At 48.4% G+C, this 26,453-nt stretch overlaps 1 protein-coding gene across 3 annotated transcripts; it reads left to right on the top strand.

Annotated features, from left to right (window-relative positions):
• Positions 1–4,817: 4,817 nt before the first annotated feature.
• CFAP20 (cilia and flagella associated protein 20) lies at positions 4,818–20,859 on the top strand. Of its 3 annotated transcripts, none has more exons than XM_034788655.1 (6): positions 4,818–5,033; positions 15,330–15,409; positions 16,713–16,824; positions 17,634–17,822; positions 19,066–19,176; positions 20,366–20,859. In XM_034788655.1, the coding sequence occupies exons 1-6, from the start codon at positions 4,950–4,952 to the stop codon at positions 20,369–20,371; spliced, it is 582 nt and encodes a 193-aa protein (XP_034644546.1). In that variant the 5' UTR covers positions 4,818–4,949; the 3' UTR covers positions 20,372–20,859. The 3 variants fall into 3 exon arrangements, with proteins under 3 accessions (XP_034644546.1, XP_034644547.1, XP_034644550.1); XM_034788656.1 differs by lacking the exon at positions 4,818–5,033 and adding an exon at positions 5,106–5,122; XM_034788659.1 differs by lacking the exon at positions 4,818–5,033 and adding an exon at positions 5,396–5,414.
• The last annotated feature ends 5,594 nt before the right edge of the window (positions 20,860–26,453 follow it).

The following is a 26,453-nucleotide window of genomic DNA, read 5'->3' as shown; positions in this document are numbered from 1 at the left end:
TTGGTGTAGCACTTAGTGACTCCAGCCAGGACCCCATTATACTGGGTGCTTTACACATACATAAAGGAGAGACCCCCAAGGAGCTTTCATTCTAAGGCCATGATCCTGCAAGACTACTGCACCCGCATTACTCCTGGGGGAATTTTGTGCCAAAAAATTTAAAATTCTGCATGCCATATTTTAAAATTCTGCATATTTTGTCAAAATAACCCCATATAATCATGCCGCTTTCAATTATTTTGATAGCTTATTTCAAAATACCTGTTAGCAAGTACGTCTGTAACAATAGAGACAACAAAAAAGATTCAGGAAATGTTTTTGACAAAATAGATTCCTTACCGAATTCCCCCAGGAGTATAAGTAAGAAAAGATCAAACGGCATGTCTTACTGACACATACAAAGTAAAGAGGAAAAACATCAAAGTTAATAGTTCTAACACTTTATTTGCCCTCAAAATCTTCTTCTTTTTAAAAAAAAAAAAAATGGGTAAGGAAAATGGTTTTCGTTCTGAATGATGGCATGCCTAGGCAGGTTAGTTTTCATTACAATGTTACAAAGCTATTTGTACTAGTGGTGAAAGCAAATCAATTTAATAAATATAAAAGGGAGTTCAGCAGGTAAGTTCTTTTTTAGCAGTTGAGTAAAAGTGGGTACTCCGGAACCTCAACACCACTCATCGTTGCTAGCCATTTTTCCATCTACCTACAAACCAATTGAACCAACAGATATATTTAAGACTGTTGAACATTATGAGCATAGCAAATCTGGACGCTTTCCCCTCAGATTAGTTTTACATGTTTCATGCCTCCTGCTTCTTTCCTCTAATAAATGAAATTACTGAATTGAAAAGCAGAGTTGGAGCGGGGGGAGGATATCAGTCAGCTAAGAACTTTCTCCCCTTCTTTTCAACCGCTGTTTGAAAGAAAACGGCTTGGCGGAGGCCCAGGTGCCCTAGATGAGAAGGCAATTGGAGTGGGGGTTCCAGCAAGGTAGGCCCCCACGCGGCTGGCTGGGCTTCACGCTGGTAGGTTCAGGCTCTAGCCGGTTTGACTCAGACAAGCAAGACGGGAAGGCTCCATTGCCCCGCCGGGGCGGGCCAGGCTCCCCACAGGATCCCAGCCTGATGCCATGCCAGCCAGTCAGCTACTCATGGAGACTAAGGGCAAGGACAGGGCTTGGCCAAGACTCCTCATGGCTTCCCCACAGCTGCTTGTGTCAGCCCCATGCCCCTGCAGGGCAGGCCCAGCAATGGAGGCAAGGGGCGCGCACTGGGGCTGTCTCCATGGGCGGCGGGTGGAGCCCCCCTTTGGGGAGGCTAGTCCCCAGTTCGGCCCCTTCCGCCCGTGCCCTCCCCTTGGCCGAAGCCCCGAATCTCTATATAAATCCATGGTACACCCACATCTTGAATACTGTGTGCAGATGTGGTCACCCCAACTCAAAAAAGATATATTGGAATTGGAAAAGGTTCAGTAAAGGACAACAAAAATGATTAGGGGTATAGAACGGCTTCCGTATGAGGCGAGATTAATAAGACTGGGACTTTTCAGCTGACTAAGGGGGGATATGATAGAGGTAAATAAAATCATGACTGGTGTGGAGGAAGCAAATACGGAAGTGTTATTTACTCCTTCTCATAACACAAGAACTAGGGGTCACCAAATGAAATTAATAGGCAGCAGGTTTAAAACAAACAAAAGGAAGTATTTTTTTCACACAATGTGCAGTCAATCTGTGGAACTCCTTGCCAGAGGATGTTGTGAAGGCCAAGATTATAACAGGGTTCAAAAAAGAACTAGATAAGTTCACAGGGGATGGATCCATCAATGGCTATTAACCAGGATGGACAGGAATGGTGGCCCTAACCTCTGTTTGCCAGAAGCTGGGAATGGGCGATGGGATGGATCACATGGTGATCACGTGTTCTGTTCATTCCCTCTGGGACACCTGGCACTGGCCACTGTCAGAAGACAGGATACTGGGCTAGATGGACCTTTGGTCTGACCCAGTATGGCCATTCTTATGTAATATAGTTAAGCATGTGCATAAATATGTGCAGGATCAGGGGCTGAGTATATGACTGTTCGTGTTTTATTCCAGTCCACTAGCTGATTTTTTGTTTAAATAAAAAAATAAAATGAAAAAATCTTGGTGTTCACCTACAACACTTCAAAGGAAAAAAAAGGGGAGGAGGGTTATCCTCTTTTCTGCCTCTTTGTGATAATGAAGGGTGTTTAGTTTTTAAAAAAAACCTCAGTGGGGTTTGGGGTTTTTTGGTTCTGCTTGTTTTGTTACCTTAGCAATTCACTCTCTAGATCAGTGGTTCTCAGCCGGGCAGGTTTCAGGGGTCCGCCAAGCAGGGCTGGCATTAGACTTGCTGGGGCGCAGGGCAGAAAGCCAAAGCCTGCACCCGTGGCTGAAACCAAAGCCTGAGCAACTTAGCTTTACAGGGCCCCCTGTGGTGTGGGGCCCCGGGCAATTGCCTGCTTGCTACTCCCCTAACGCCAGCCCTGGCTTTTATATACAGAAAACCAGTTGTTGTGACACAGGTGGGCTGTGGAGTTTTTAGAGCATGTTGTGGGGGGCCTCAGAAAGAAAAAGGCTGAGAACCCCTGCTTGACGTGACCAAAGCGCTAGTAGGATAGGAGAAGAGGGGGCATGCACGTGAGACCCAATTTAGGGAGGGGAGAATGAGAATCTAATGAAGACTTTTTGCTGGCTTTGTTACAAACTAATTTAAACTCCAACACTTGTATAAAGAGTTGGGAGAAAAGCTCTTTGGTCAAAGATTTAGCAGCCCGTTCCCCTTCTTTAAGGGCGGAGAGCGTTCCCACTCAGAGCTCTGAGTCCTCCATTGAGACCCCCAGCAAAAGCAGGAAAGCAAGGCTTATCCTGCCAGGGGCTGCGAAGGCTAAAACAAGCAGGGAAAAAGCGTAACCCTTGCAGGTGTCTCAACATCCCAAAATGCAGCTCCAGGGCTCCAGCCCAGCGATTTCCCCCGCGCCCCGCACCAGGAGGGAACTGCAACAGGGAAGAAGATAAACCCACAGGGGAAACTTACTGAGGACCAGAACTAGCTCCTCTACCTCCCCGCCCCCCAGTCTCCCCCTTCCTTCCATCTCCCCACCCCTCCTCTGCCTCCTCCCAGCCACCTCCTCCTCTCCATCTCCATAACCCTCCTCTGCCTCCTGAGCCTTCATCTCCCGCTCCCCTCCATCTCCATAACCCTCCTCTTTCCTCCAGCCACCTCCTCCCCTCCATCTCCCCTCCCCTCCCCTCCCCACCATCTTCCCACCCCTCCTCTGCCTCCCACTCCCCTCCATCTCATGCCCCTCCTCTGCCTCCCCCAGCTTCCCCCGCCCCTCCTCCTATGATGAGATAACTGGCTCTGTGGATATGGGGAAAGTGGTGGATGTGATATATCTTGACTTTAGCAAATTATTTGATATGGTCTCCCACAGTATTCTTGCCAGCAAGTTAAAAAAGTATGGATTGGATGAATGGACTATAAGGTGGATAGAAAGCTGGCTAGATTGTCAGGCTCAATGGGTAGTGATCAATGAATTGATGTCTAGTTGGCTGCCGGTATCAAGCGGAGTGCCCCAGGGGTCAGTCCTGGGGCTGGTTTTGTTCAACATCTTTATTAATGATCTGGATGATGGGATAGATTGCACCCTCAGCAAGTTCGTGGATGACACTAAGCTGTGGGGAGAGGTAGATATGCTGGAGGGTAGGAATAGAGTCCAGAGTGACCTCGACAAATTGGAGGATTGGGCCAAAAGAAATCTGATGACGTTCAACAAGGACAAGTGCAGAGTCCTGCCCTTAGGACGGAAGAATCCCATGCACTGCTACAAACTAGGGACTGAGTGGCTAGGCGGCAGTACTGCAGAAAAGGACCTGGGGGTTACATTTGACGAGAAGCTGGATATGAGTCAGCAGTGTGCCCTTGTTGCCAAGAAGGCTAACGGCATATTGAGTTGCATTAGTAGGAGCATTGCCAACAGATCGAGGGAAGTGATTATTCCCCTTTATTTGGCACTGGTGAGGCCTCATCTGGAGTATTGCATTCAGTTCTGGTCCCCCCACTACAGAAAGGATGTGGACAAGTTAAAGAGAGTCCAGTGGAGGGCAACAAAAATGATTAGGGGTCTGGAGCACACGACTTACAAGGAGAGGCTGAGGGAACTGGGATTGTTTAGTCTCCAGAAGAGAAGAGTGAGGGGGGATTTGATAGCAGCCTTCAACGACCTGAAGGGGGGTTCCAAAGAGGATGGATCTAGACTGTTCTCAGTGGTGGCAGATGACAGAACAAGGAGCAATGGTCTCAAGTTGCAGTGGGGGAGGTCTAGGTTGGATATTAGGAAACACTATGTCACTAGGAGGGTGGTGAAGCACTGGAATGGGTTCCCTAGGGAGGTGGTGGAATCTCCTTCCTTGGAGGTGTTTAAGGCCCGGCTTGACAAAGCCCTGGCTGGGATGATTTAGTGGGGATTGGTCCTGCTCTGAGCAGGGGGTGGGACTAGATGACTCCTGAGGTCCCGCCCACCCCGGAGAGTCTGATTCCTCCCCCCTCCCCTCCCCCGCTCAGCCCGAGGGGCGGGGCTCGCTGCGCTCAGGCCTGTTGCCATAGCAGTGCGCACACGCCGACAACACACGGCCGCTCGGCGAGCGGGGGAAGTAGTTCCGGCTGGAGGGGAAAGTAGTGCCTTGGTGACGCTGCGCGACCTGGCCGCAGGGGCTGAACCAAGCGGCATAGAGCTAATCCCGGGGACCATTGCGAGGCGCGGAAGAATCTCACGCAGGCTCCTCCCCTTCCTGTGGCGGGGAGGTGACCCCACATCTCCCTCCGCGCGGCAAGCGGGTGGGCTGGGCTCGGCGGCGGCAGCGAGGAGCGGAGGGAGCCGGGCCGGGCCGGCCGGGAGACCCTTCCCCCTCCCCCGGCGGCGGGATGTTCAAGAACACGTTCCAGAGCGGCTTCCTCTCCGTGCTGTACAGCATCGGCAGCAAGCCCCTGCAGATCTGGGACAAGAAGGTGCCGGGGGCTGGGCCTGGGGGCCGGGCCTGGGGACGGGGGGGCTGGGGAACAGGGGGGCTGGGCCCCTGCAGATCTGGGACAAGAAGGTGCCGCGGGCTGGGCCTGGGGGCCGGGCCTGGGGACGGGGGGGCTGGGCCCCTGCAGATCTGGGACAAGAAGGTGCTGGGGGCTGGGCCTGGGGGCCGGGCCTGGGGACGGGGGGGCTGGGCCCCTGCAGATCTGGGACAAGAAGGTGCTGGGGGCTGGGCCTGGGGGCCGGGCCTGGGGACGGGGGGGCTGGGCCCCTGCAGATCTGGGACAAGAAGGTGCTGGGGCTGGGCCTGGGCCTGGACTCGGGGGGACAGGGGGGCTGGGCCCCTGCAGATCTGGGACAAGAAGGTGCTGGGGGCTGGGCCTGGGGGGGACCGGGCCTGGGGACGGGGGGGCTGGGCCCCTGCAGATCTGGGACAAGAAGGTGCTGGGGCTGGGCCTGGGCCTGGACTCGGGGGGACAGGGGGCTGGGCCCCTGCAGATCTGGGACAAGAAAGTGGCGGGGGCCCGGGGGGTTGGGGGCGGGGAGCTCCGGGGGGGCTGGCCCTGGGCCCCTACAGATCTGGGACAAGAAGGTGCTGGGAGTGGGGGGGACCGGGGAGCTCTGGGGTCTGGGGCAGGGGCTGGGCTCCTGCAGATCTGGGACAAGAAAGTGGTGTGGGGGCTGGGGAGCTCTGGGGGGGGACGACAGGGGGTCCGGGCCTCTGCAGATCTGGCATGAGAAGGTACTGGTGGGGGGGCTGGCCTTGGCCTCCTCCAACGCCCCCCCACCCGGCAGCACTTCCAGGGGTGGTGGCAGTAAGAAGCTGTTAGTGGCTCTGATTTCTAGGGGAGGGAGGGCTGAGGTCCCTGGGACACGTGTGTGTGTGTGGGGGGGACATGGACTCCTCCCCCCGGGGCTTAGGGGCCTCAGTGCCATATCTGTGCCTGGTCAGATCCGTAGAGGTTGGTAATCTGCTGTCCCTATGGCAACAAGCTGCCTGGCAACCTGCATCCCAGGCCTGGGCATCGCTGGTGGCTTGGCAGGTTTATGGGGGGGCCTCTTGCGCTCTGGGACAGTTCCTGGAGGAGTGAACCCATTCCTGACAAGCTGCCCTCCAAATGGAATATGTCCAGGGAGCGCCAGGCCAGGCCTATCCTCTCTTGGGGGAAAGCACATTCACAAAATGACCTTCCTTTGGGTCTCAGTAAGGAAACTTGGGAGCTCCTGCTGTCTTGTAGGTAGTGGGTGTTACTTGTCCTTTGACATAGTGACTGGAGCTGGCTGTGAAGCATTCAGATGTCATTGTTTAAAAGACTAGATTTGATTGAAAGAGAGAATTGTAACCTTCTACTTTGCAGAGCCACTTCTGCAAAAGCTAGCCAACTTCTGTCCCATCCATGTAGCTACTTCACAGCGCTTCGTTTACAGGCCTCATGGAGGCTGCTGCCTATAAGTAGTAAGCAACGCATCTGATTTTCAGTTTTAATCAATACTCCCCCACCCCAACTCCTTCCCCAAAAAGAAGTCAGGAGTTTATCTGGCATAACCCTAGAAATGGTTACTTGTATCTAAAGACTTGTCTGCCCGGAGGAATAATGCAGACTGTGGCAGTTTGATTTCTAAAGCTGTGTTGGACGTTAATTGGTCCATGCTGACCCTGCTGGTGCCCACTAAAGGTTCCCTAGTGCACTTTAAAATAATGCTGTTTGAAATAGTATTTCATTAAAGAGCACTAGAGAACATTACAAAGAGATTACTTATTACATTACTGTAATATATGCTATTGTATATAACATACTACTCATTACTGTATATGAGAGAGAGCGCCCAGGAACCCCGCCACACACCGGTTTTGAGCATCTGTGTACAACTGAAGAATTCCTAAAAACAAACACTGAAAAGTAGAAGCCCTATCTAATGATAAGCAGCAGTATACAGTGTTCTGAAATATAAGAAACAGTCCTCAGAACTTCTACCAGCTTTGATCCTCAATGCAGGGAACTTGTCCTTGTCTCAAGAGTGATTGTGTGTTAATAAGGCAGTGTCTCTTCTTAGAAATACCAAGTTTAGTGTCTGCAGTTTTCTCTTTGACTCATACTGCACTTTGAGTTCCTTGAGAAGAAAAATTTCCCTCCACACACTATAAAATATGAAGTAGTCAGTGTGAAATCTAGTTATTTGTATCTCATTGTCTAAAATTAAGTATCAGTTTCTACATCTGCCCCAAAATCTCCTTGCCCAATGTTGTGGTCTGAAAATAGCATATTTCTATTATTAAAAGTTGAATTTTTCCAGTTGCTATACAAAAGACCCCCACAAACATGGGGTGCTAACCACAGTGAAATAATTAAAGTGACTGTAAGCAATATGCTGTCAAACAGTCAAAGTAAACAACCGGGGGAAAAATAGGTAATTATTTTTTGCTCTGTCAGTTACAGTCATCTTGGGTGTTACTTGGAACAGTAGGATGTCAGCCAACGATGGTTTTGTTTTGTTTATGTTCCTTTTAAAAATGGCCTGCAAAGGGCACTTAAAATGGCGTTCCCCCCCCTTTAGGACGTATAAAGAAGTCTTGAAAGTGTCTTTTAATTTTTCTACATAGAAATGGCAAGAATGTCAGCTTTAGCCTTTCCTGGTTTTGCTGCAATGCTTTGTAGGCCTCTCGGATGTCTATCAGCTCTTGCAGGTGTTGAACCTTTAACAGAGACATCCCTTCCCCCAAAGTACTCATTAGTCACTGATGTTATGCAAAAATCAACCCCAAAATAAGTTAGAAACAGTCTGACTAAATCTCCTTTCTCCTCCCAATTGCTTCAGTGTTCAGTCTCTTGTGACATCATAATTTCATTGTCCATTCACAAGACCTAAAATTGTAATGTAACTTAGCAGCAGGAAAACATTTGTTATATTTATAAAACCATTTCAGGCCTTCTCTGTACATCATAGAGCATCACAAAGAAAGGGGTGGAGGCAAGAGTGCAACTTCTTTCCTTTTTGAAGGTGCTCTTTAAATTGGAGGTGTGTTTTGTTACAGATGTCCCTTGTGCTGCTTCAGGGATGTGGGCTAAATATATTAAATAAGGCCTATGTGTGGTCTGAAAGAGAGCCCAGTGCTTTCAGAGTATACTACAATGGAATGTGTTGCAAACGCCTGTGAGGGCAAAGAAATAATGTTGGTTTTTTAAATGCTATTCAGCTAACATCCGTGCTGTAAGAAATGCTAGCTTTATAAGGCCTCAGTCATGCAGCTTCTTGCATGTGAGAAGACTGCTGTGCCTGCCTGGAACCTCATTGGAGTTAATAGCAGCAGTCTCTTCGCAGGATCAGGGCTGAAATAAACATAACAGATCTAGAGGAAGGCTGAGCCAGTGGATGCCGTGCTGTTCTAAGAAAAATACTTGTGCCCATCGGGATGTTGTTAACCATGAGGTTTATAAGCCTTTCTTTTTTCTTTTGTAATGGTCTCATTAAAATGTAAGGGCTCCCAAGTCCTGCATCTTGGCAGGGGGTTAGACTAGATGACCCTTGCGGTCCCTTCTAACCCTACGGTTCTAGGATTCGAAGACCTTTGTCTACACTACCAGGTAAGTCAACATAAGTTGCACTACTCCAGCTATGTGAATAATGTAGCTTAGGTCAACTTACTGCAGTGTTGACACCACGCTGCGTCGACGGGAGATACTCTCCAGTAGACTTAACTTACTCCTCTCCTACCGGAGTTGACTAGAGCGCTCTGCGGTCGATTTAGTGGGTCTTCACTAGACCTGCTAAATTGACCCCCCCAGTTTAGACATGGCGTAAGTGAGTGGCGGCACTGGTTAGAGATAGTCTGGGTGAAAATGTTCGTACCTTGCCTGCTGACCTATTGTTCTCCTGAGTGCTGGGCCACTCAGATACTTGTCTGCAGGGCCGTCGAGAGCGGGTTCGGGCCCCAGTGAAAAAAAAATTTCTGGTCCCCCAGCAAGGGCTAAACAGGGCCCTGGTAATTTGTACCGGCTTTCCCCCCCCCTCGTCAGCCCTGCTTGTCTCTCATGGTGAAGTGTGCTGAACTCTGGGCCAGCTTCATTGTAATGGGGGGGATCAATGTCCATTGGAACTAGACTAAAGTCGGGACATTCCTCTCAACTGTGGCACCCAGCACAGCTGAACCTCAGTTTCCATCTTACAACTACTCTTAAAATGCTCTTTTAATAATCTATGTTTAAAAGTAAATGGGTTTGTCACTTTCACCTGCACTCTTATTCTGCTTATAGTTACGGGTCTTCAGAGATTTTTAGCATTTCCTGAAGATCTGGGTTCACTTGTAATATGTCAAGAGCTAGTAGTCTTGTTAGGCATTGTCTGTGTTAAGGAAACTGGCACTGTGTAAGCCCTACTAAGTGCTGGTGCAGGTTGTTGACATCAAGGATCTGTACTGATGTAACTATACTATTTTCTTAATGTAGATGGAGGGGGAGGGCAAAGACTCTCTAAACATCTTGAAAGCATTCGCTTTACAGAGACTCCTTTCCTTGATTATGCAGTGTGAACAGTGTGGCTTCCAACTCTCCTTATGAGTTACTTTCATTCCTTCCCTTTCACTCTCTTTTCCCCCCACCTCCCCCACCCCCAATGGGCTGCAGTTAGTCTCTTGGCAGGTGGTTTGGCAATGAGGGCAGCTCTTTCACTCATCTGCTCTGTACTTAGCATCATGCTCACAGACTTCGCTTCCGGAGTCCAAAGTGGATGATGCCGCTGAAAATTGACGTGGACATCCTTGGCTTTCTGAGATAGGGGAAGCGCTAGCTCAGTGGTTCTCAATCTTCTGTACTGGTGACCCCTTTCACATAGCAAGCCTCTGAGTACGACCTCCCCTTATACATTAAAAGCACTTTTTATATATCTAACACCATTATAACTGCTGGAGGCAAAGCGGGGTTGGGGGATTGTCAGCCTCCAGCCCAATGTAATAACCTCATGACCCCGAGGGGTCCCGACCCTCAGTTTGAGAACCCCTGAGCTAGCTGCTAACCCAGCACCATCCTGCCAGAACAGCCACCAGAGCCCCCTAAATACAGAACATGTTTTCTAGCTCTTTTAGACTTTTTTGTGCAGAGCAGCTCAGTCTTCAGATCACTTACCCAGGGAGTGCATCTCCTGCCATTTCAGAGTCATCGGGGCCTTTCTGGGAGACCTGTTTTGCAAGGCACTGTCACTATCTCCATTTTAACACTTAATCAGAACCTCTCTTCAATCCTGAGCCTTGGCTCTCTGATCTCAGCATTGCAAGCTGTTCCGTTGCAGTGGATGGAAACTGTTCAAAGGAACTTATCAAATCGATTGATTCTCTGGCTGATTTCTCCAAGTATGCAACTACTGAGACTTTCCTTAAACTGAAAGATAAAGATTAAAAGTTAGAACAACTTCAAATGCTGTTCTCTAGCAATGCAGTGTATGTCAGTGTTTAGCATTCACCTGAATACCAAATAACACTTGGAATCTGACCACAGAATACAAATACACCTCTATCCTGCTATAACGAGACCCGATATAACACGGGTTCGCATATAGCGCGGTAGCAGTGGGGCTCCCACGGCGCTTTAAAGGGTCCGGGCCTCCGGCTGCTGCGGGGATCCCTGGGCTCTTTAAATCACCACCGGAGCCCTGCCGCCGCTACCCTGATATAACGGCGTTTCGCTTATAACAAGGTAGGGATTTTTGGCTCCCCACGACCACGTTATATCAGGGTAGAGGTGTAGCTGTTACTTGCATGGTTTCCCTGACCAGTGTGGAAAGGACTGTTTTCTGGGAACCGCATTAGAAAACCCTGCTATAGCCCATGTATGGGTGGAATATCGCACGGTCAGACTAGCTTGATTCTCTAGGAGGAGGATAATCTCTGCCTACAGTGGTCAGGGAAATGGTGCTAGCAACAGCAGAGTTTAAACACAGCTGTTGCTAGCATGGTTCCAGCCAGAGATAATGACCTAACTGTGTTTGCACTAATGCTAGACAGCAATAAAATACTCGTTGGCGCCTCTAGAGGTCTCCCTCAGCCTATTTAATTCACTATTCACACTTGGACTGAACTTGAATCCTTTATCAAGGGCTGAGTTAATCTTAAATTTCTCCAGTCTTCTAGTTACACTGATCTAAGGTGTTACTAGTAACAATAGTAGGTAAAAATATGTCCATACGAAACTGATTTTTTTCAAAAAAGATGATTGCGTCCCTTGAGGTCCAGCCATTTTTGAGTGTGTGAATAAGCATTTTATTGTCTTGATTGCAGGCAGGTTAATAATTAGTAAATTAGTGTAACTCAGAATAGGATTATCCATTTATATGGATGATAATATCCACAGTTGCATAAAATAGGACTTGATAGGATTTTTTTTCTCTCTGCTTCCAAAAAAGTCATCTCTGGGTTGTGACAATGTATAGAAAATGTTAACTCAAAATTAGTTTTTCTGGAAGTGTAACTTCTGCTCATTCAAAGTTACAACAAAAATCCCTTCACTTTAACTGCACTGGTCATTGCAGAGCATCTGCGGTAATCTAGAGTTATAAACATTCTCTTTCCGTGACATCCAGAGATCCCTCGCTGAGCAATGCTGCTGTAAGCTGTGAACTCAGTGTTAACTGTTATCAGAATGTCAGCCTCTGGGGGAGTGATTTGGGGTGTTAAGTAACGGTATCCAGAGCCTTTCAGCTATCTTCTCTTCTGAGTCATAAGAATGGCCAGACTGGGTCAGATCAAAGGTCCATCAAGCCCAGTATCCTGTCTGCCCGCAGTGGCCAATGCCAGGTGCCCCAAAGGGAATGAACAGACAGGTTATCAAGTGATCCATCCCCTGTCGCCCAATCCCAGCTTCTGGCAAACAGAGGCTAGGGACACCATTCCTGCCCAGCCTGGCTAATAGCCGTTCGTCAAATTAGCTCTGGTTGATAAGCTAGTTCTGATGACTCTTTAGAGGCCTTTGTGAAATAAGTTGGTTGTCCCCACACTTACCCCAGTTTCTAGGGAAGGATTGGGGCTCAATGTCTGAGTGCCAATAGAGTTCTTTGGAGAAGGGTGTGTTTATGCTGCTCTCTCTATGTACCCCACTTTGGTTTTGGTAGGGTAGTAGATGAGTTGATTAGCTAGCAAACTGTTGTTGTTTTGTAGACTAGTCTACTTCATCTCTAAACATTGGCATTCCAAATTCTTCGTAATTCTTAATATATGCTGCCCTTGGATGCATACCATGACACTGCCCTCCGGCCTGCTTGGCTGTCTCATCCATGCTTTCTCTGTCCTGCCTACCTTATATCTTTCCTCTTGTCTCCTCATCCTGCTCCTAGGAATGTTGTATGAGAAGAAACACATTCCCTCTGTAATCCTCCAATGTGTCTCTTGCGTTCGGAGAGAGAAACTGGCTTCATGGACCATGACTAGTCAATTCACGTTGCACTAAATTGACCTGGTGGCAGAAGGAAAAGAACACATTCTTTTACTAGTCAAACATTGATTAACTAATGAATTATCATCCATGCTGGGAGTCTCACTAGAGAAGCCCAACACTGAACCTTCCCTATCTCCCCTTTTCGTCACTAAGAAATCTTGGGCTACCAATGGTACAGTCCTGGGATTACCAATGGTTAAGTCCTTCGTTTTCAGTTTAAACCGATTTTTACCAAAAAAAGTCCTAGGTTTTACAAAAAGTATTTGTTTTTCTCAGATTTTCACCCTACTATCCTTCAAATATATAAAAAATAACTTGTTTTATTAGGAAAATAAAATACATTGCATAAGATATGTGTATTACAATAATACATCAGTCGGTGTGTATATGGAAAGCCGTTTGTTGAAGTAAGGCTCTGTATTAGTCTAGAAGATACACACAATAAATAAACAGGCACGCAGGCAAGCTCGGAAGTGCGTGCGCATCTGAACATACTGATGAATCTCATGCCCACCACGTACACATTTCAGCTATATGCAAGACTGTAGGAGAATGGGTCTTGGACCCCCCCTTTTTACATTAAAAACACTTTTTTTATATATATATCTAATACCATTATAACTGCTGGAGGCAAAGCAGGGTTTGGAGTGGAGGCTGACAGCTCACAATCCCCCATGTAATAACCTCGCGACCCCCTGAAGGGTCCCGACCCTCAGTTTGAGAACCCCTGAGCTAGCTGCTAACCCAGCTCCATCTTGCCAGAACAGTGAGCCTACATCATGCAGGACTTTGGGAAATTACACTGAAGGACTTCACATAAAACAGTAGGTGTTTATAAATATTTTTAAATATTGGGCTCAATTATTAAATGTTAATATAGTTCTAAGTCTACAACAGTAAACTGTTTATTCAAACAAACAGTTTTATTTGGGGTTTGAAGGGATACTGTTTCCTTAAACTCAGAAGTGGCATTGTGATTTGAGTTCTGTTTTAGTTCTGCAGCAAACCGCATTGAATTCTGTTAAAGCATTCATCTACTGAATGCTTTTCTCTCCCTGCCCACCCCCCGTCCTTTGTCCACCAAACTAAACCCTGATATTTACCAAGAACAACTTTTAATAGTTTTTTGCACCGATTTTTCAGCTCTTTTTGTTGTTGTGGTAACAAATACTGATAAATTCCCAGGAAAAATTAAATAAAATCAAAACCGAAAACAAAGGGGCCTACCAATGGTGAAAGCTGTGATGCAGCCTGAGAGCAGGTATTCTTACTGCTGTTCTCTAAGCCGGCTAACCAGGTTACTTTCTCAGTGCACAATCAGCGTGTTGCATCCTTGTTTCCAGGATTTAACTTCGACAGCGCCTATTGCTGCTGCTAATATATAGAACCCCACGTTAGTCTTCTAATGGGTGATTCCCGTTGCAGCTGAGAAAAACATCAAATTATCTGAACATTGCCGCGTTAGTTTCTTTTAAACAGACCTATACATAAATGGGAGATGTATTTGGTGCAGAAGAAGCATAGGATTGGAGAAAATACGCTGCTATCCCTTGAGGAGTCTCTCTCTGGCAGCTTAACATCTTCTTTATCTGTGATGGCTCGGAATGGGATTAAAAACATGGTCTGTCAATCCATGCTAGCATTCCTACCATTACCAGCATCCATTTCAGGTGATCTGAATAGAGACATCCTTAAAGACCAGAGAGAAGTGGGCTCCTGTTTGCCGTTCTTATTTCTCTTTTAGCAAACACACACGTTATTATCCACTATAGGTCCATCTAGAGCGACTGACTAAGCAATTTGAAGATGAACTGCTGGTTTTGTAAATCATTTGATTACATATGACTGGAATCCTCCCATTAGATGTTTAATGTGGTTCTGTATTTTAGCAGCAGAGTGGTGCTATCATGGATTCACAGGGTTGCAATGTGCTGACTCCGCACGAGGAAGTGGGTGATTTTAATTAGCAGAAGTGCCTTTAAACATTTTTTCTTTTAACATGGAACGAGCTTTTTCGTTAAATGAACTCACAAACCCTGAGATTCAGCATAAGTTGGTTGCTGAGAAGAGCAAGTGTGAGTGACTGTGCCAATTCCCATTCTGGCCTTCCTGTACTGTGCAGGGACCTAGCTGTGAGGAACTTTACTGGATCATTGGAGAGCTCAGATCAGCTCTAAGTCATGGGTTTTTTCCCCCTCTAGCCTTACTCCGTTATTAGTGTGACTTAAAACAAGCTTTCTTCATCCATTGCTGCTGTTTGCCTGAGCGCACCAGGCTGCAGTGTTCAGCCCTAGCAATGGGCAGTAGCACACAGGAGGTAAAAGTCCTGTAAGTGGAGAGGGTGTTCTGGGTGTAGATGCACTGGCCTGCAGGAGTCCCAGATTAATGAGGGAAGAAATAGACCTGGGCTGCTTGTAGCTTTTGCTACAACCTCGCATTCCTTTCCCTGGTTTGGTTTAACTTAGTACTTGTCGGCTTGAGCATTCTTTGGGCCTTCCTATACTAGACTTAAATGCATCAGAGTGACTCAGCATGCATTCTGCTGTGTACTGATGTGCTTTGTCAACGTACTGTTTCTGGCCTCTGACGTCAGCATCTGGAGATGACATTGGACCTTGCAGATTCTCAGAAAAGGCGTTTGCGGGCAGCGTGTCCTGTAGTAGCAATTGCAGTTGTAGTTGCATGGGATGATGGACGATGTCCATCTGATTTCTGCATGTAGCTGCTGAGAGGCGTTCTTGTGGGAGGTCTTTCTAGCGTGCTCTTCTGGGCTGGGGGATCTCCCCTGCTCTTCAGGAATGGCAGTTGTCTTTCATCTCTCCCGTGGCTAACGAACTGTTCCACTTTCTCTTGTTCCAGGTGCGGAATGGCCATATCAAAAGAATCACCGATAACGATATCCAGTCACTGGTGCTGGAGATTGAAGGAACAAATGTCAGGTAGAGGAAGAGGCCATTTTTTCCCCTAACACGCTATGGAGCGTTAGCTCCTCAAACAGAATGAATGATCATAGTGCCACTTCAGTCATCTTCTCTTTCCCAAAGACTATTAATCTCTTCCCCCCCCACTCCCCAGCTTATTGATGAGAGTCTTCTCAATCAAGTGGCCCCTTCTCTAGCACTGTTGTGGCCCATTCTAGCTCTGTTTTTATTCCAAGACATTTGGGGTTTTGCTGGAGTTTTTAAAATGCTCATAGAGATCTGGATGCAAACCGAGCTCGCTGACTGTCAGTGATGTCTTCCCTCTCTCAGCAAGTCCTAGTAATATCCAGGTGTTCTCTTTTTCTCCTTATATAACTTGCGTTTCTTATTAGAGACAATCTGGGGCATTGTAGCCCATGGGTTATCTAGTGCCGGGGAGAGCTGAATTGTAGCCAAAGCAATGCACTGGCTCTTGCATCTGATTGTCCTAAGACCCACTCGTTCCCTCGGTGAAAGACTTGAGGGTGAGTGAAACATCGTAGTAGCAGCAGGACGCTGAAATGTACGACACATGGATTTTAGAGCTTGTCAGAGCTTTGGCCCAAAGTTGTGGAGCCGTTTGGCTCTAACTGTTCCTTAAACGTATGCAGTGCTTGGGAGTTACTGCCCTTTTGTTGTGAGGGTGCTACCTGCTCAGATCAAGGGCTGAGGGGGTCTAGGGCGGTGTGCTTGAAGTGTGAACAGGAAGCTCTCATGATAACTGTGGAGTGTCCTATTAACCTGGTGGGGAAGGAAGAGGGTATTTGAACTGAATGGTGGTTTTGTCCTAGTCCTCCCCACCCATTGGAGTGGAACAGTCCACTCTTTCACTGAGGCCCGCACTGGTCCGAGCTGCCTGGCTAGGTGTGCTTGGGTAATCTGATTGGCTGACTGACCACCCCTTAGTACCCCATATGAGCAAAGTGTAGCGTACTGGTGCACCGTGTGAAATTGCAACGGGGTCAGCAGAGCATAGCACATCCATGCAAGGTAGATATCAGAAGAGTGTCTCTAAGTGGCCTGCAATTTTTACCTCTGCTAGTGACTTGGGGACAGTCAAAGGGGTGGGAGCTTCAGACCATCCAAGTTATATGGAATCAATTAAACCCTGTGGTTTGTGTACTCCTTAGACCTGGAAAGCTTAAATCTAACATAAGGGCTTCCTGGCTAACTCCTCTTGCACGTGGATCTGTCTGAGAATGTGCTCCATTGATACATCGGCCGTGTACCAGGCAGACTGACATAAGGAGCTAGAAATATTAAGTGTGTTTCTCCCTCCCAGTACCACGTACATCACCTGCCCTGCTGACCCAAAGAAGACACTGGGCATCAAACTGCCCTTCCTGGTGATGATCATTAAGAATCTAAAGAAATACTTCACCTTTGAAGTGCAGGTGAGTGGGGTAACATGCAGAACTGCCTCACTTGGGGTTAGAGAGGAGAGTATCCCCCAGCCCCAATAACTGCTGGGTATAAAGAGAGTGGGAGATGGCTGTCTAGAGACTCATGACTCCAGCACTGTAACATCTGAGCACTTTGCAGAAACTAATGAATTTGTTCTTAGCATCTCTGTGAGATAGAAAAATATTATCCCTGTTTGACATTAGCCCTAGGTAGTGGTGGCCTAGTGGACAGAACACAGGACTGTGACTCAGGAGACCTGGGTTCTATTCCTGGCTCCCCCACTGTTTTCCTGGGTGACTGTGGGCAAGTCATTTCCCCTCTCTGTGCCTCAGTTTCCCAATCTGTAAAATGACGCACTTTGAGATCTGCAGATGAAAAGCATATAGAAGAGCCAGGGATGATTATTATGGTGATGAAGTGACTTGTCCAAGGTGACACAGGTAGTCTGTGGCAGAGCCAGATCTCCTACTCCAGTGCATCAACCACAAAATCTTCCTTTTTTCCCCCCCTTCAGCCCTTAGTATCAAGCCCTCTCTACTATTGCAGCCTGATCCCATGAGTTTTGTGGCTCAGAGTTTAGGGGCACCAGTCTGGCCATGAGAGAATGTAGTGACCATGTTTGAAACCCAGGTTTTCATGTTGCATCTAGGCACTGACTTACAAATGTTCTCCTAGCTGTAAAGTGGAGTAGAAAGTCCTATCCTACAGAACCTCCTAGCGTCTGACTCTGGGTTGGAGACGGCCTGTCTTGAGTGAACTCTGTATCTCCTTGACAGGCTGTCTTTTTCCTCTGCATCAGGTCTTGGATGATAAGAACGTGCGCAGGCGCTTCCGGGCAAGTAACTACCAGAGCACGACCCGGGTGAAGCCCTTCATCTGCACCATGCCCATGCGGCTGGATGACGGCTGGAACCAAATTCAGTTCAACCTGTCCGATTTCACACGCCGCGCCTATGGCACGAACTACATCGAGACCCTAAGGGTCCAGGTATGAGCTAGGCCCAACGGCCATGCCGCTGCCAGGGAGCCTACTGCTCTCCATAGCCGTAGAGATCATGCCCTGCAGTCTCCCTTCTTGCTAGCCAGGGGATTGGGCTGCTGGAGTCCAAGCAGAACAGGGGCCTGGACTCCACCCTGTTTTTGGCTTCTTAGCCAGTTCCCTGTCTTAACTGAGCACTGTGAGAGGGGAGCAGCACTGGTGCTAGTGACTCGTGTATTAGTGATGGGTGACCACACTGGACCTCCGCCCCCCCCCCCCCTTAATTCAGCTGCTTCTCAGATGATGGAACTAGCTTCATCCACGGTCTCTTCTCACCAGCCTTCAGCTACATGAGGAAGCTGGGGAGATGCGTTCTCTGGGGTGAGGTGGTATTTGTCCATTTGGGAAGCCAGACACACATCTGACAGTGGGATGGAAGCCCTTATTCTCATTCCTATGCAGGGAAATCCTAAGGAGGGGCGGAATTGCTGTTTTCTCCTCACCAACAGCGAGGACTCTGATAAAGAAAGGAGCAGCAGAGAGGGGGGTAGTTGTGAGGAACCTTGTGTCATCTGGCAGCCAGAGCAGAGCTGATTTCGTGCAGTCTCCAGTGCTCTGCCCAGCTCTCTTTAGCCAGCTCCCAGACACGTGCCACCTACTGCATGTGTTCCTGAAGAATGAAAGGTGCTAGTCTAGGACAGGACAAGAACCAGCTCTGCTACCATCTCCGAGCCTGTGCCAATCACATGAGCAGCGGTCCTGGAAACTCTGAAAGATGTTCCGACCCAATTAGAGCTTCCCAGGCTCTCGTCCTCCCTAAACAGCTGCTGTTTATCATGACCCTTTTTCAGTCAGTTTTAAGCCCAGGTAACAGTACTTGAGATTTCATGAGACACTGGGACATCCAGCTATAAAAACCCAGGGCATGGTGGGTGGCTAGGACACTTCAGAAGAGGGTGGAGGAGGAGCTGCTACCTTTTAAAGCTGCTAGGAAGAAAGATGGGGGACTAGGATACCTCCAGGAAGACTGGACAAGGCCTCTGGGGCAGTCAGCAGATCAGCGTAATGCCTGCAGCACTGATCACCACAGTGGATTTTCTGGATCTGGGATTCTTAGATGATGGGAGAGTTCCGTAATCGACGAGTGAGGACAGGGTGTGTTGCGAGCCAAACCACCGTCCAGCTGAAGGGGAGAAGTATAAAGAGAGGATGTTAAAGATGCAGCCAATTCTCTCCGTCTTTCCATCACCAGATCCATGCGAACTGTCGCATCCGGAGGGTGTATTTCTCTGACAGACTCTACTCGGAGGATGAGCTTCCAGCGGAGTTCAAGCTGTACCTCCCCGTTCAGAACAAGGCCAAGGTGAGCTTGCCTGATGAGGAGGGAGAAGTGGGGAAGCAGCAGCTAGGGCCGCCACAAAAATCTCTCTCCTTTGTCTAGCATTTCCGCCTCCCTCCTGATGTTTTTGCAATCAGAGGCCTCCACATAATATTTGTATCAGAAAAGCATTTCCCCTTTGCTCACAGTAGGGAACATGCCCTTGCCGCTGACGCCAATCACTGGCTCCCGACTATTAAAATCAGTAGCAATATCTCAAATTGTTTACTGATTGGCAGTCTTGCCCGGGAAGCACTGAAGTTGATGGAGACTCGGTTCCTTTTCCCACCCCTAGAAAGAGGGCTTCCAAATTCCGTGGGGAAGGGAGTGTGCGAGATGGTTCCCCTGCTGTTGTCTGTGCTCCTCCTGGTCTGGGGTTGAACCGCACAAGCTGACCCTCTTGCTGGTGAGAGATGATAGAATTGCTGACAAACTGGCTGTTGTTGATGACCTCATCCAAGAAGAGGTGCTAGCCTCTGTTTCCTCATTCCCTGGTCACTTACCTTGACTTTCATAGAGTTCCATCATTGCTGTGGAAGGGGAAGAAGGATGTGTGTTGCCTTAGAGTAGAGAGAGGTGCTGCAGTGTCCTTGGGGTGAGTGGGAGAGGAGCCCGCTGGATCATTCTCCAGTGATCAGTCTAGTTTCAGGATCAGTATTGAGGAGCTTTATAGATAAATGTCCAGCCCTCCTTGACCAGACACCCTCATGATGAAAGCGCTTCTGGGTTGGGCAGAATAAGACAGATGGGTAGGAACTTCTCAAGGGAGTGATCTTCTCTCCCCGCCCCATAGAAATATAGAACTGGAAGGGACCTTGAAAGGTCATCCAGTCCAGTTCCCTGCTTCACAGCAGGTCCAAGTTCTCTTCCTGACAGATTATTTTGCCCCCTCAAGGATTGAACTCACAACCCTGGGTTTAGCAGGCCAATGCTCAAACCACTGAGCTATCCCTCCCCCCAGAGACTGATGTTTGTTTAGGGGTAGGTCGAGGGCTGTGTTAACGATCGCATGCTGCAAAGGTCATGACAATAGCATGTGGCCAGCAATGAAGATAGTTTAGGGCTGCCACTGGAGCGTTCCCTTCTGTACAATTTTACGCCGCATGGGGCACATTGGAATAGGAGTGTCAGATGCTGATTGCTTAATAATACTGTCTCCTTTGTGCCCCCTCAGCAATAAACTGCATTGGAAAGAAACACGAGGAACGCGCCATGGCTCGGTATGAACATGAAGGCAGGTGGAGGAGAATGTCCTAATGAAACACAATTAGCTAAATTCACTCTGCATAGGGTAACTATTGAATAATTTGGTATCCCTTTCCTGGGCAGGACACAACTAACCATGTAATAATACTGGAATTGCATTGTACGTCCATAGGTAGCACCGAATCAGAGTATTTATCTGGCTGTTCCTAAAAGTGGAGTCTAAACACTGCGAGTGACGCGGTACCTAATTTTTGCCTCGCTTGGGGAAATTACCAAGTCAATGAGAGTAGCGTGTCTGAAGAGAGGATCTGGTGTGGAATTACAGGGTTAAGTGTGCCCTCTCAAAGATACCAATGTGTTTTTCCTTTCCTGGTTTTCCATCTTTATTTTATATGTGCTCTAAATATGGATGTAATACTCACACTTTGAAAGTTATTAAACATTTGATTCTGTTTGTAAGTATGTCCAGGCATCTCCCTCCTTTGATGGTGCTCTTTCACTCACAGATGGTTGGACTTAAAGAGATTCCTCAGAGCTTTTTAGCAGCCCAGATGTTGATATTGCCTCTGAATTCCACTTGGCTTGGCAGCCTGCTCCCCAGAGCCCCAGCAGTGCTGTGGCTAGAGGTGCACTAGCCACATCATACCGGGCAACTTCAACCCCGTGGGCAGAATCTACCCAAGGGTGGCTCTCCATGTGTACTGCTCATCCCCGGAAGATGGGTCTGTACCCTTCTTGCAAGTCTCTTATAAATAAGCCAACTTTCTCAGGAGCCGCAAATCAATCGGTTTTATCTGCACGCAATGGAAAGATTCACTCCGTTATCTGTATATTTACAGAACGTGCTCCAGCGCTGACTGGCCTTGGAACAGTCACTTGTAGGGAAGGGCACAAAATAACATAAACATTAACAATTGCTCCTTTCCTTTGGCGCTTTAGCAGAGTAGCTGACCAGGAGCTAAAGCAGTGTTTTCCTGTTCTAAACCAGCCTTTTTCCTCTCTCAAACCAATCTGGATGCGTGTCGTTTCTGTTCTATGTCCGTCTTAACAAAATGTCAGCAAACTTATGTCCGTAATGCAAGCTAAGCAGTGACGGACAGACCTTCTCTCCCTGGGTCTAATGGGGGAGGTGGCCTTTGACAAGGAGGCTGAAATTTACCCCCTCAGAATTGCTTGTAGAGCACTTCCGGCAGGAGACATCTGGGGGTATTCTAACAACTGAATTTCCAGGTAGCTTTGATTAATAAGTTAACATGGGAGAGGATATAAAAGATGGGAGGCATCAATCCTGCATTGACACACTTAGTCTTGGCTTCAGACTTGTTTCATTCCCACCCATCCGCTCAGTGCCAAGACTGCCCTTAATGAAGTTCATCTGTAATCTATCCAGACACATTTACTGAGCTTGCCAAAGGCCGCACTTGACTGCAAGTGAGGAGGGGTGGAGATCTTGGCCTCTTTGAGACCATCAGTCAGTCCCAGAGGAGAGAGACCTGGCCCCCAGTGGAAGCCTTTGCTCACGGATACAAACTTCAGGTGGCCAATGGCAGGTCGGTAACTCCTTTTTGTGAGAGCAAAGTCAATTGCTGCACTGGGGCAAGACACTTTTTGTTTGTCCCGTGGGGTGCCTGCTTGGAAGAGGCTCCGGAGAGCAGCAGCATTAATAGAGCACTACTTGGTGAGGCTGTCCCATGATGATTCTGCTTTGCCTTCGACAAGTGTCCTTAACGCTTCAAAATCAGACACTCCTGCCTGTGTGGATTGTTAACTACCGTAGGGAGGAGATCAGACGGGCATGATGGGTAGCCCCAAGCCTAAGTTCCCTGTAAGCTGGGTGGCTGTCCAGCAGGCTATCAGTTGCCGGCAGTTCAGCTGTCCCTCCCCCCACTGCCATGTGCTGCTCCTGCCCTCTGCCTTGGAGCTGCTCCCGAGAGCCTCCTGCTTGCTGTGCAGGGCCGGGGAGAGGGGTACTGATGTCGGGGTGTCCCCTGCCCCTGTACCCCATCTCCACAGAGTGAGGGGATGCCACGACAGGGCTCAGGAGGGAGCTTGCAGCTGCCGCTGTGTCTGAACTTGCTGATTTACTTAAAAGGGCAGCTTACTTTAAGTAGGGTCAGTGTACTTAAAAGGGCAACGCGCATCTCTGTCTCACACGCACACGATGTGTGTCTCTGTCACACTCACCTCCCAACACACATTGGTGGTGGTGGTGGTGTTACTTCTTGATACTTCTTTCAAAGTGTGTTTTACTTTTTTTGACTGGTCTATGTATTTCATAATTTTTATTTCTCTCTTATGCTTACATTTAATTCTTTGAGTCGTGAATTCTCAAATGCCAAACCTGTCCTGGCTGGATTAATTATCCCTATGGTAACTTTAAAAAAAAAAAAAAATTATCCCTAGGTTTTTGGTTTCTACTGGTGGCGCACATCTTCACATTACCTCGATATTGGTGCACGTAACAAAATTCATTCCGCACATGGATGGAAAAAATTAGAGGGAACACTGCCCCCAGCTGACCTTTGTCTTCAGTGGGACACCATCCTAACTCATTCTTCCAGCGATATCCTGCTGGAATAAACTGATGGCCACAAAGTTTCTCAATAGTTTTAATGCAAACCAAAATATGATGGCATTTTCCTGTTTGTGTTGATGCTGCTGCAAGTATAAATGGTCCTTCCCTTTTGGGTCAGACAGCATTGGAGTCACAAAGTGTAGTTCAACCAAGAGCCTCTCCTAGTGCTGCTCCCTCTTGTCGGATGACAGCTAAAGCAGTCATCAGAGAGAACTTGATAGCACCATCCAACAGGGACTCAGTACTGCTGGCATGTCAGAGCCTTGATCTCTGAGGGCTAAGACACGCAGTAGGTGCTCTCCTGAGAGAAGACATGCACCAGAATACTTGCTAGTGTTAAAGGTCCATCCTTAACCCGCTGGTCAATAGCTCGGTATCTTAGGCCCATCCAGGCTACGCTCTCCTAAGCGCTCTCGTTGTGACTGGTGCTCGTGGGTGCAGGAGGGAAGGTAGCAGCTCTGGTATCACTTCCATGAATATTTCTGTCCATAAATGTTTTGTGCACCTGTACAAGATAACTATCGAATGAGCATTCTCCTGGGTTCCCCTCTGCTGGGTTACATGAGAGCCTGGGTACAGATGGCAGTGACACCTCGGGAAAGGAAGGAATTGGCTGTCCTGCAAAGCGAGCCAGCAGAGGGAAGGGAAATCTAAAATACTCTTGCTAATTCCTACTTCCTGGGGCAGCCAGTTCCTTCCCCTGGTTTCTAATCTTTATTGCATGTTGTTAAGAGCATAAGGGAAAGGCATCTTCATTGCCCTAGCGAATACCAAACCAACATCTCAAAGGCTTTCAACCCAACGCAGAGCAGATTCTTTCCCAAAGAGATGAGTTTTCCTTGCCTCCACGCACTTCCAGAATCCTCTTGTTCTCTTTTTATCGGCCAGGGCGCCTGCTCTTTGATCAGTCCCGTAAATGCTAAGAGCCTGTTTTCTACATCAAAGGCAAAGCTTCCCTTTGAAATCTCAGCTGTGGAAAGCGCTTGAGCGTGGTGGTTGCGGTGCATTGTACTATAACCGATCAATGGGAGAGCAATCTTCCCCCTTCCCTGCTTCACATAGGGGAAGGAGTCGGGCTTCTTGTGATGGGGGAGATAGACTCCAGTTCCTTTCTCAGGCACGGGGTCACTGCTTGACCGCAGGGGGAAATTGACCGTCATGTCTATCGTGCTGTAGCTCCCTGTGTGAACTCTATTGCAGGATAAAAGTGACTTTATTTTGGAATAATTATTCTGCAGTGCTGGTTAACTTCCCCGTCTAGACAAGCGCTCAGTGCTGGCTTTTTGAGACTGAGGCTGCTGTATTGCACACCCGTGTGCGTGCGGGATAGAAGTGTTTGTGCTGCTGGGACTGCCCTTGTGTGGTGCTGGAAATACCTGCAGAATATTGCACCCGTAGCCGGTTTTGTGCTGGGGGATTTATGCTGCAAAGACTCACTTGAGTTACAGCAGCTGTTGCCAGTGACGCTCCTGCCTTTAGCCTCGTTTTCCGGCTGGGTTGTGTGAAGAGACAAGTGTCTTGCCCAAGAACGCCCAGTGCGCCATGACTCAGATCAGCTCACCCAAGCAGCAAGCTCTTCTAGGCCTGTGGGTCACTAGGTGCACTGCTGCCGATACCAGACGGCGCTGGAGTATTTTATCTCAAACTCGATTAAATAGCATCTGTGTTTGTGCATGTGCATCCACATGTACTTAGAAGCTCCTGACGTCATGGCCTCTTCCCACCCAGCTGGGTCCAGGCTGGCTCCTTCATGCATATGCCCTCCATAGGGAGGTCCTTAGGGGTGAAGTCCATGACCTTGGCTGCAGTGGGGCCCAAGTCCAATCTCTGCGAAAGAGCTGTTGATCCTCTGCTACTGTTCTTCTTGCTTTATTGATCCGAGCCAGGGTAAGTAGAACTCCTTCCAAAACTCTGCCGTTGTTGCTCCTGATCACCACCAGAGGTCTCAGTTGAGCCTCGGGAGGTTGATCTTCCCGGTTGGCCAAGCGTGTTGAAACCGAGCACAATAGGGCTTGGAGCTTGTGGTTTCTAAGGGCTGGTCCACACGAAGCCCCCAGTTCGAACTAAGATACGCAACTTCAGCTACGTGAATAATGTAGCTGATGTGGAAGTATCTTAGTTCAAACTTAAAGGTACTTACCGCGGGTCCACACGCGGCAGGCAGGCTCCCCCATCGACTCCGCCTACTCCTCTCGCGGAGCAGGAGTACCGGCGTCAACGGCGAGCACTTCCGGGATCGATTATCGCGTCTAGACAAGACGTGATAAATCAATCCCAGAAGATCGATTGCTTGCTGCCAAACCAGCGGGTAAGTATAGACGTACCCTAAGTGGTAGCTACCATGAAACCACTAACACAAACCTTTTCATGCTCTGTGTTACCACTAGCAGCTAGAAAGCAGTCAAACACCATGGGGAAATACCACCTTGGTCAGCTGGAGATTAATAAAGTCACAGGAACCTGGAACTGTAAAGCAAACAATGCGTATGTGAATCGCAGTGGTCGCTTTCTCTAGCTGGTCACTATTTTGCTGTTTGATCGCTCTTCTGCAGGCTGCCGTACTCCCCCATTGGGATCAGGGTCTAGCTGTTTTGTTGTGAATGGCTTCATTCTGCCCAGAGCCTTTATTCACTTGAGTGTACTATGTTTTGGGGGCATAAGAAAAGGTTTCTGCCTAATCTCTTTAAAAGTTTTGGATATTAGCCGGAGTATTGTGCTGGGTCGTTACCTGCCTAAGCCGCTAGCCATCCTCTCCTCTTGGCTTGGCGATAGTAGCCAGACATGCTTCAGGAGTGGTCAGGCCTGTCTCTGCTGGCCGCCTCCTTTTCCAGTCCAGACACAGCGGTAGCATCAGGACTCTGACCCCTTATGAATCACTGACCATCTGTCCCCTGGCGATTCTCCAAAGGGAGCTTCCCTCATCGGCCTATAAATTCTTACAGATGTAGTGCACTGAGCTAGGAAAGCGGACCTAATTTCCTCAATGTGCAAGGACTGCAGTAATCACAGGGTATTCATTATCTGGGCTTCACCCACCTGATTCTGAGATGCAATCCCCACTTGATGCTCCACCATCAGTCATGCTCCACAGATGCTGCTGTGTCTTCCTGACCCGAGATTTGGGAGTCCAGGCAACCCTGCCTCTGTGAGCAAGAGCCACAGTGGCTAAGTTATACCCGGAAACACCAGCCACTGGCATGCACAAGCGTGGGTGCATGAAGCTAGCCAGCCCCCCTTCTGGCTCTGGTCCTAGAGAGAAGAGCAACTGCTGCTGTTCCTTGGGTCTAACTCTGGGGTGTTCCTTCCACCAAGCTGCTACGTTCAGGGGTGAAGACACCAGGGCACAGCTCTGAAAGCTGGTGCTGCTGCTAATGAGAAATCGCTGTTGGCAGCTGTTTCTACCTCTTTCACAGCTACTTGAATAAGCAAATGCTTGTACTGGTACTTTGCGCTTGTGTAGAATAGAGACAGACAGACAAAT

The sequence above is a fragment of the Trachemys scripta genome, chromosome 13 (assembly GCF_013100865.1).
Source record: "Trachemys scripta elegans isolate TJP31775 chromosome 13, CAS_Tse_1.0, whole genome shotgun sequence".
Lineage (NCBI taxonomy): Eukaryota > Metazoa > Chordata > Testudines > Emydidae > Trachemys > Trachemys scripta.
The sequence above is the reverse complement of the archived record's forward strand: the minus strand, read 5'-3'. Positions and strand labels throughout refer to the sequence as shown.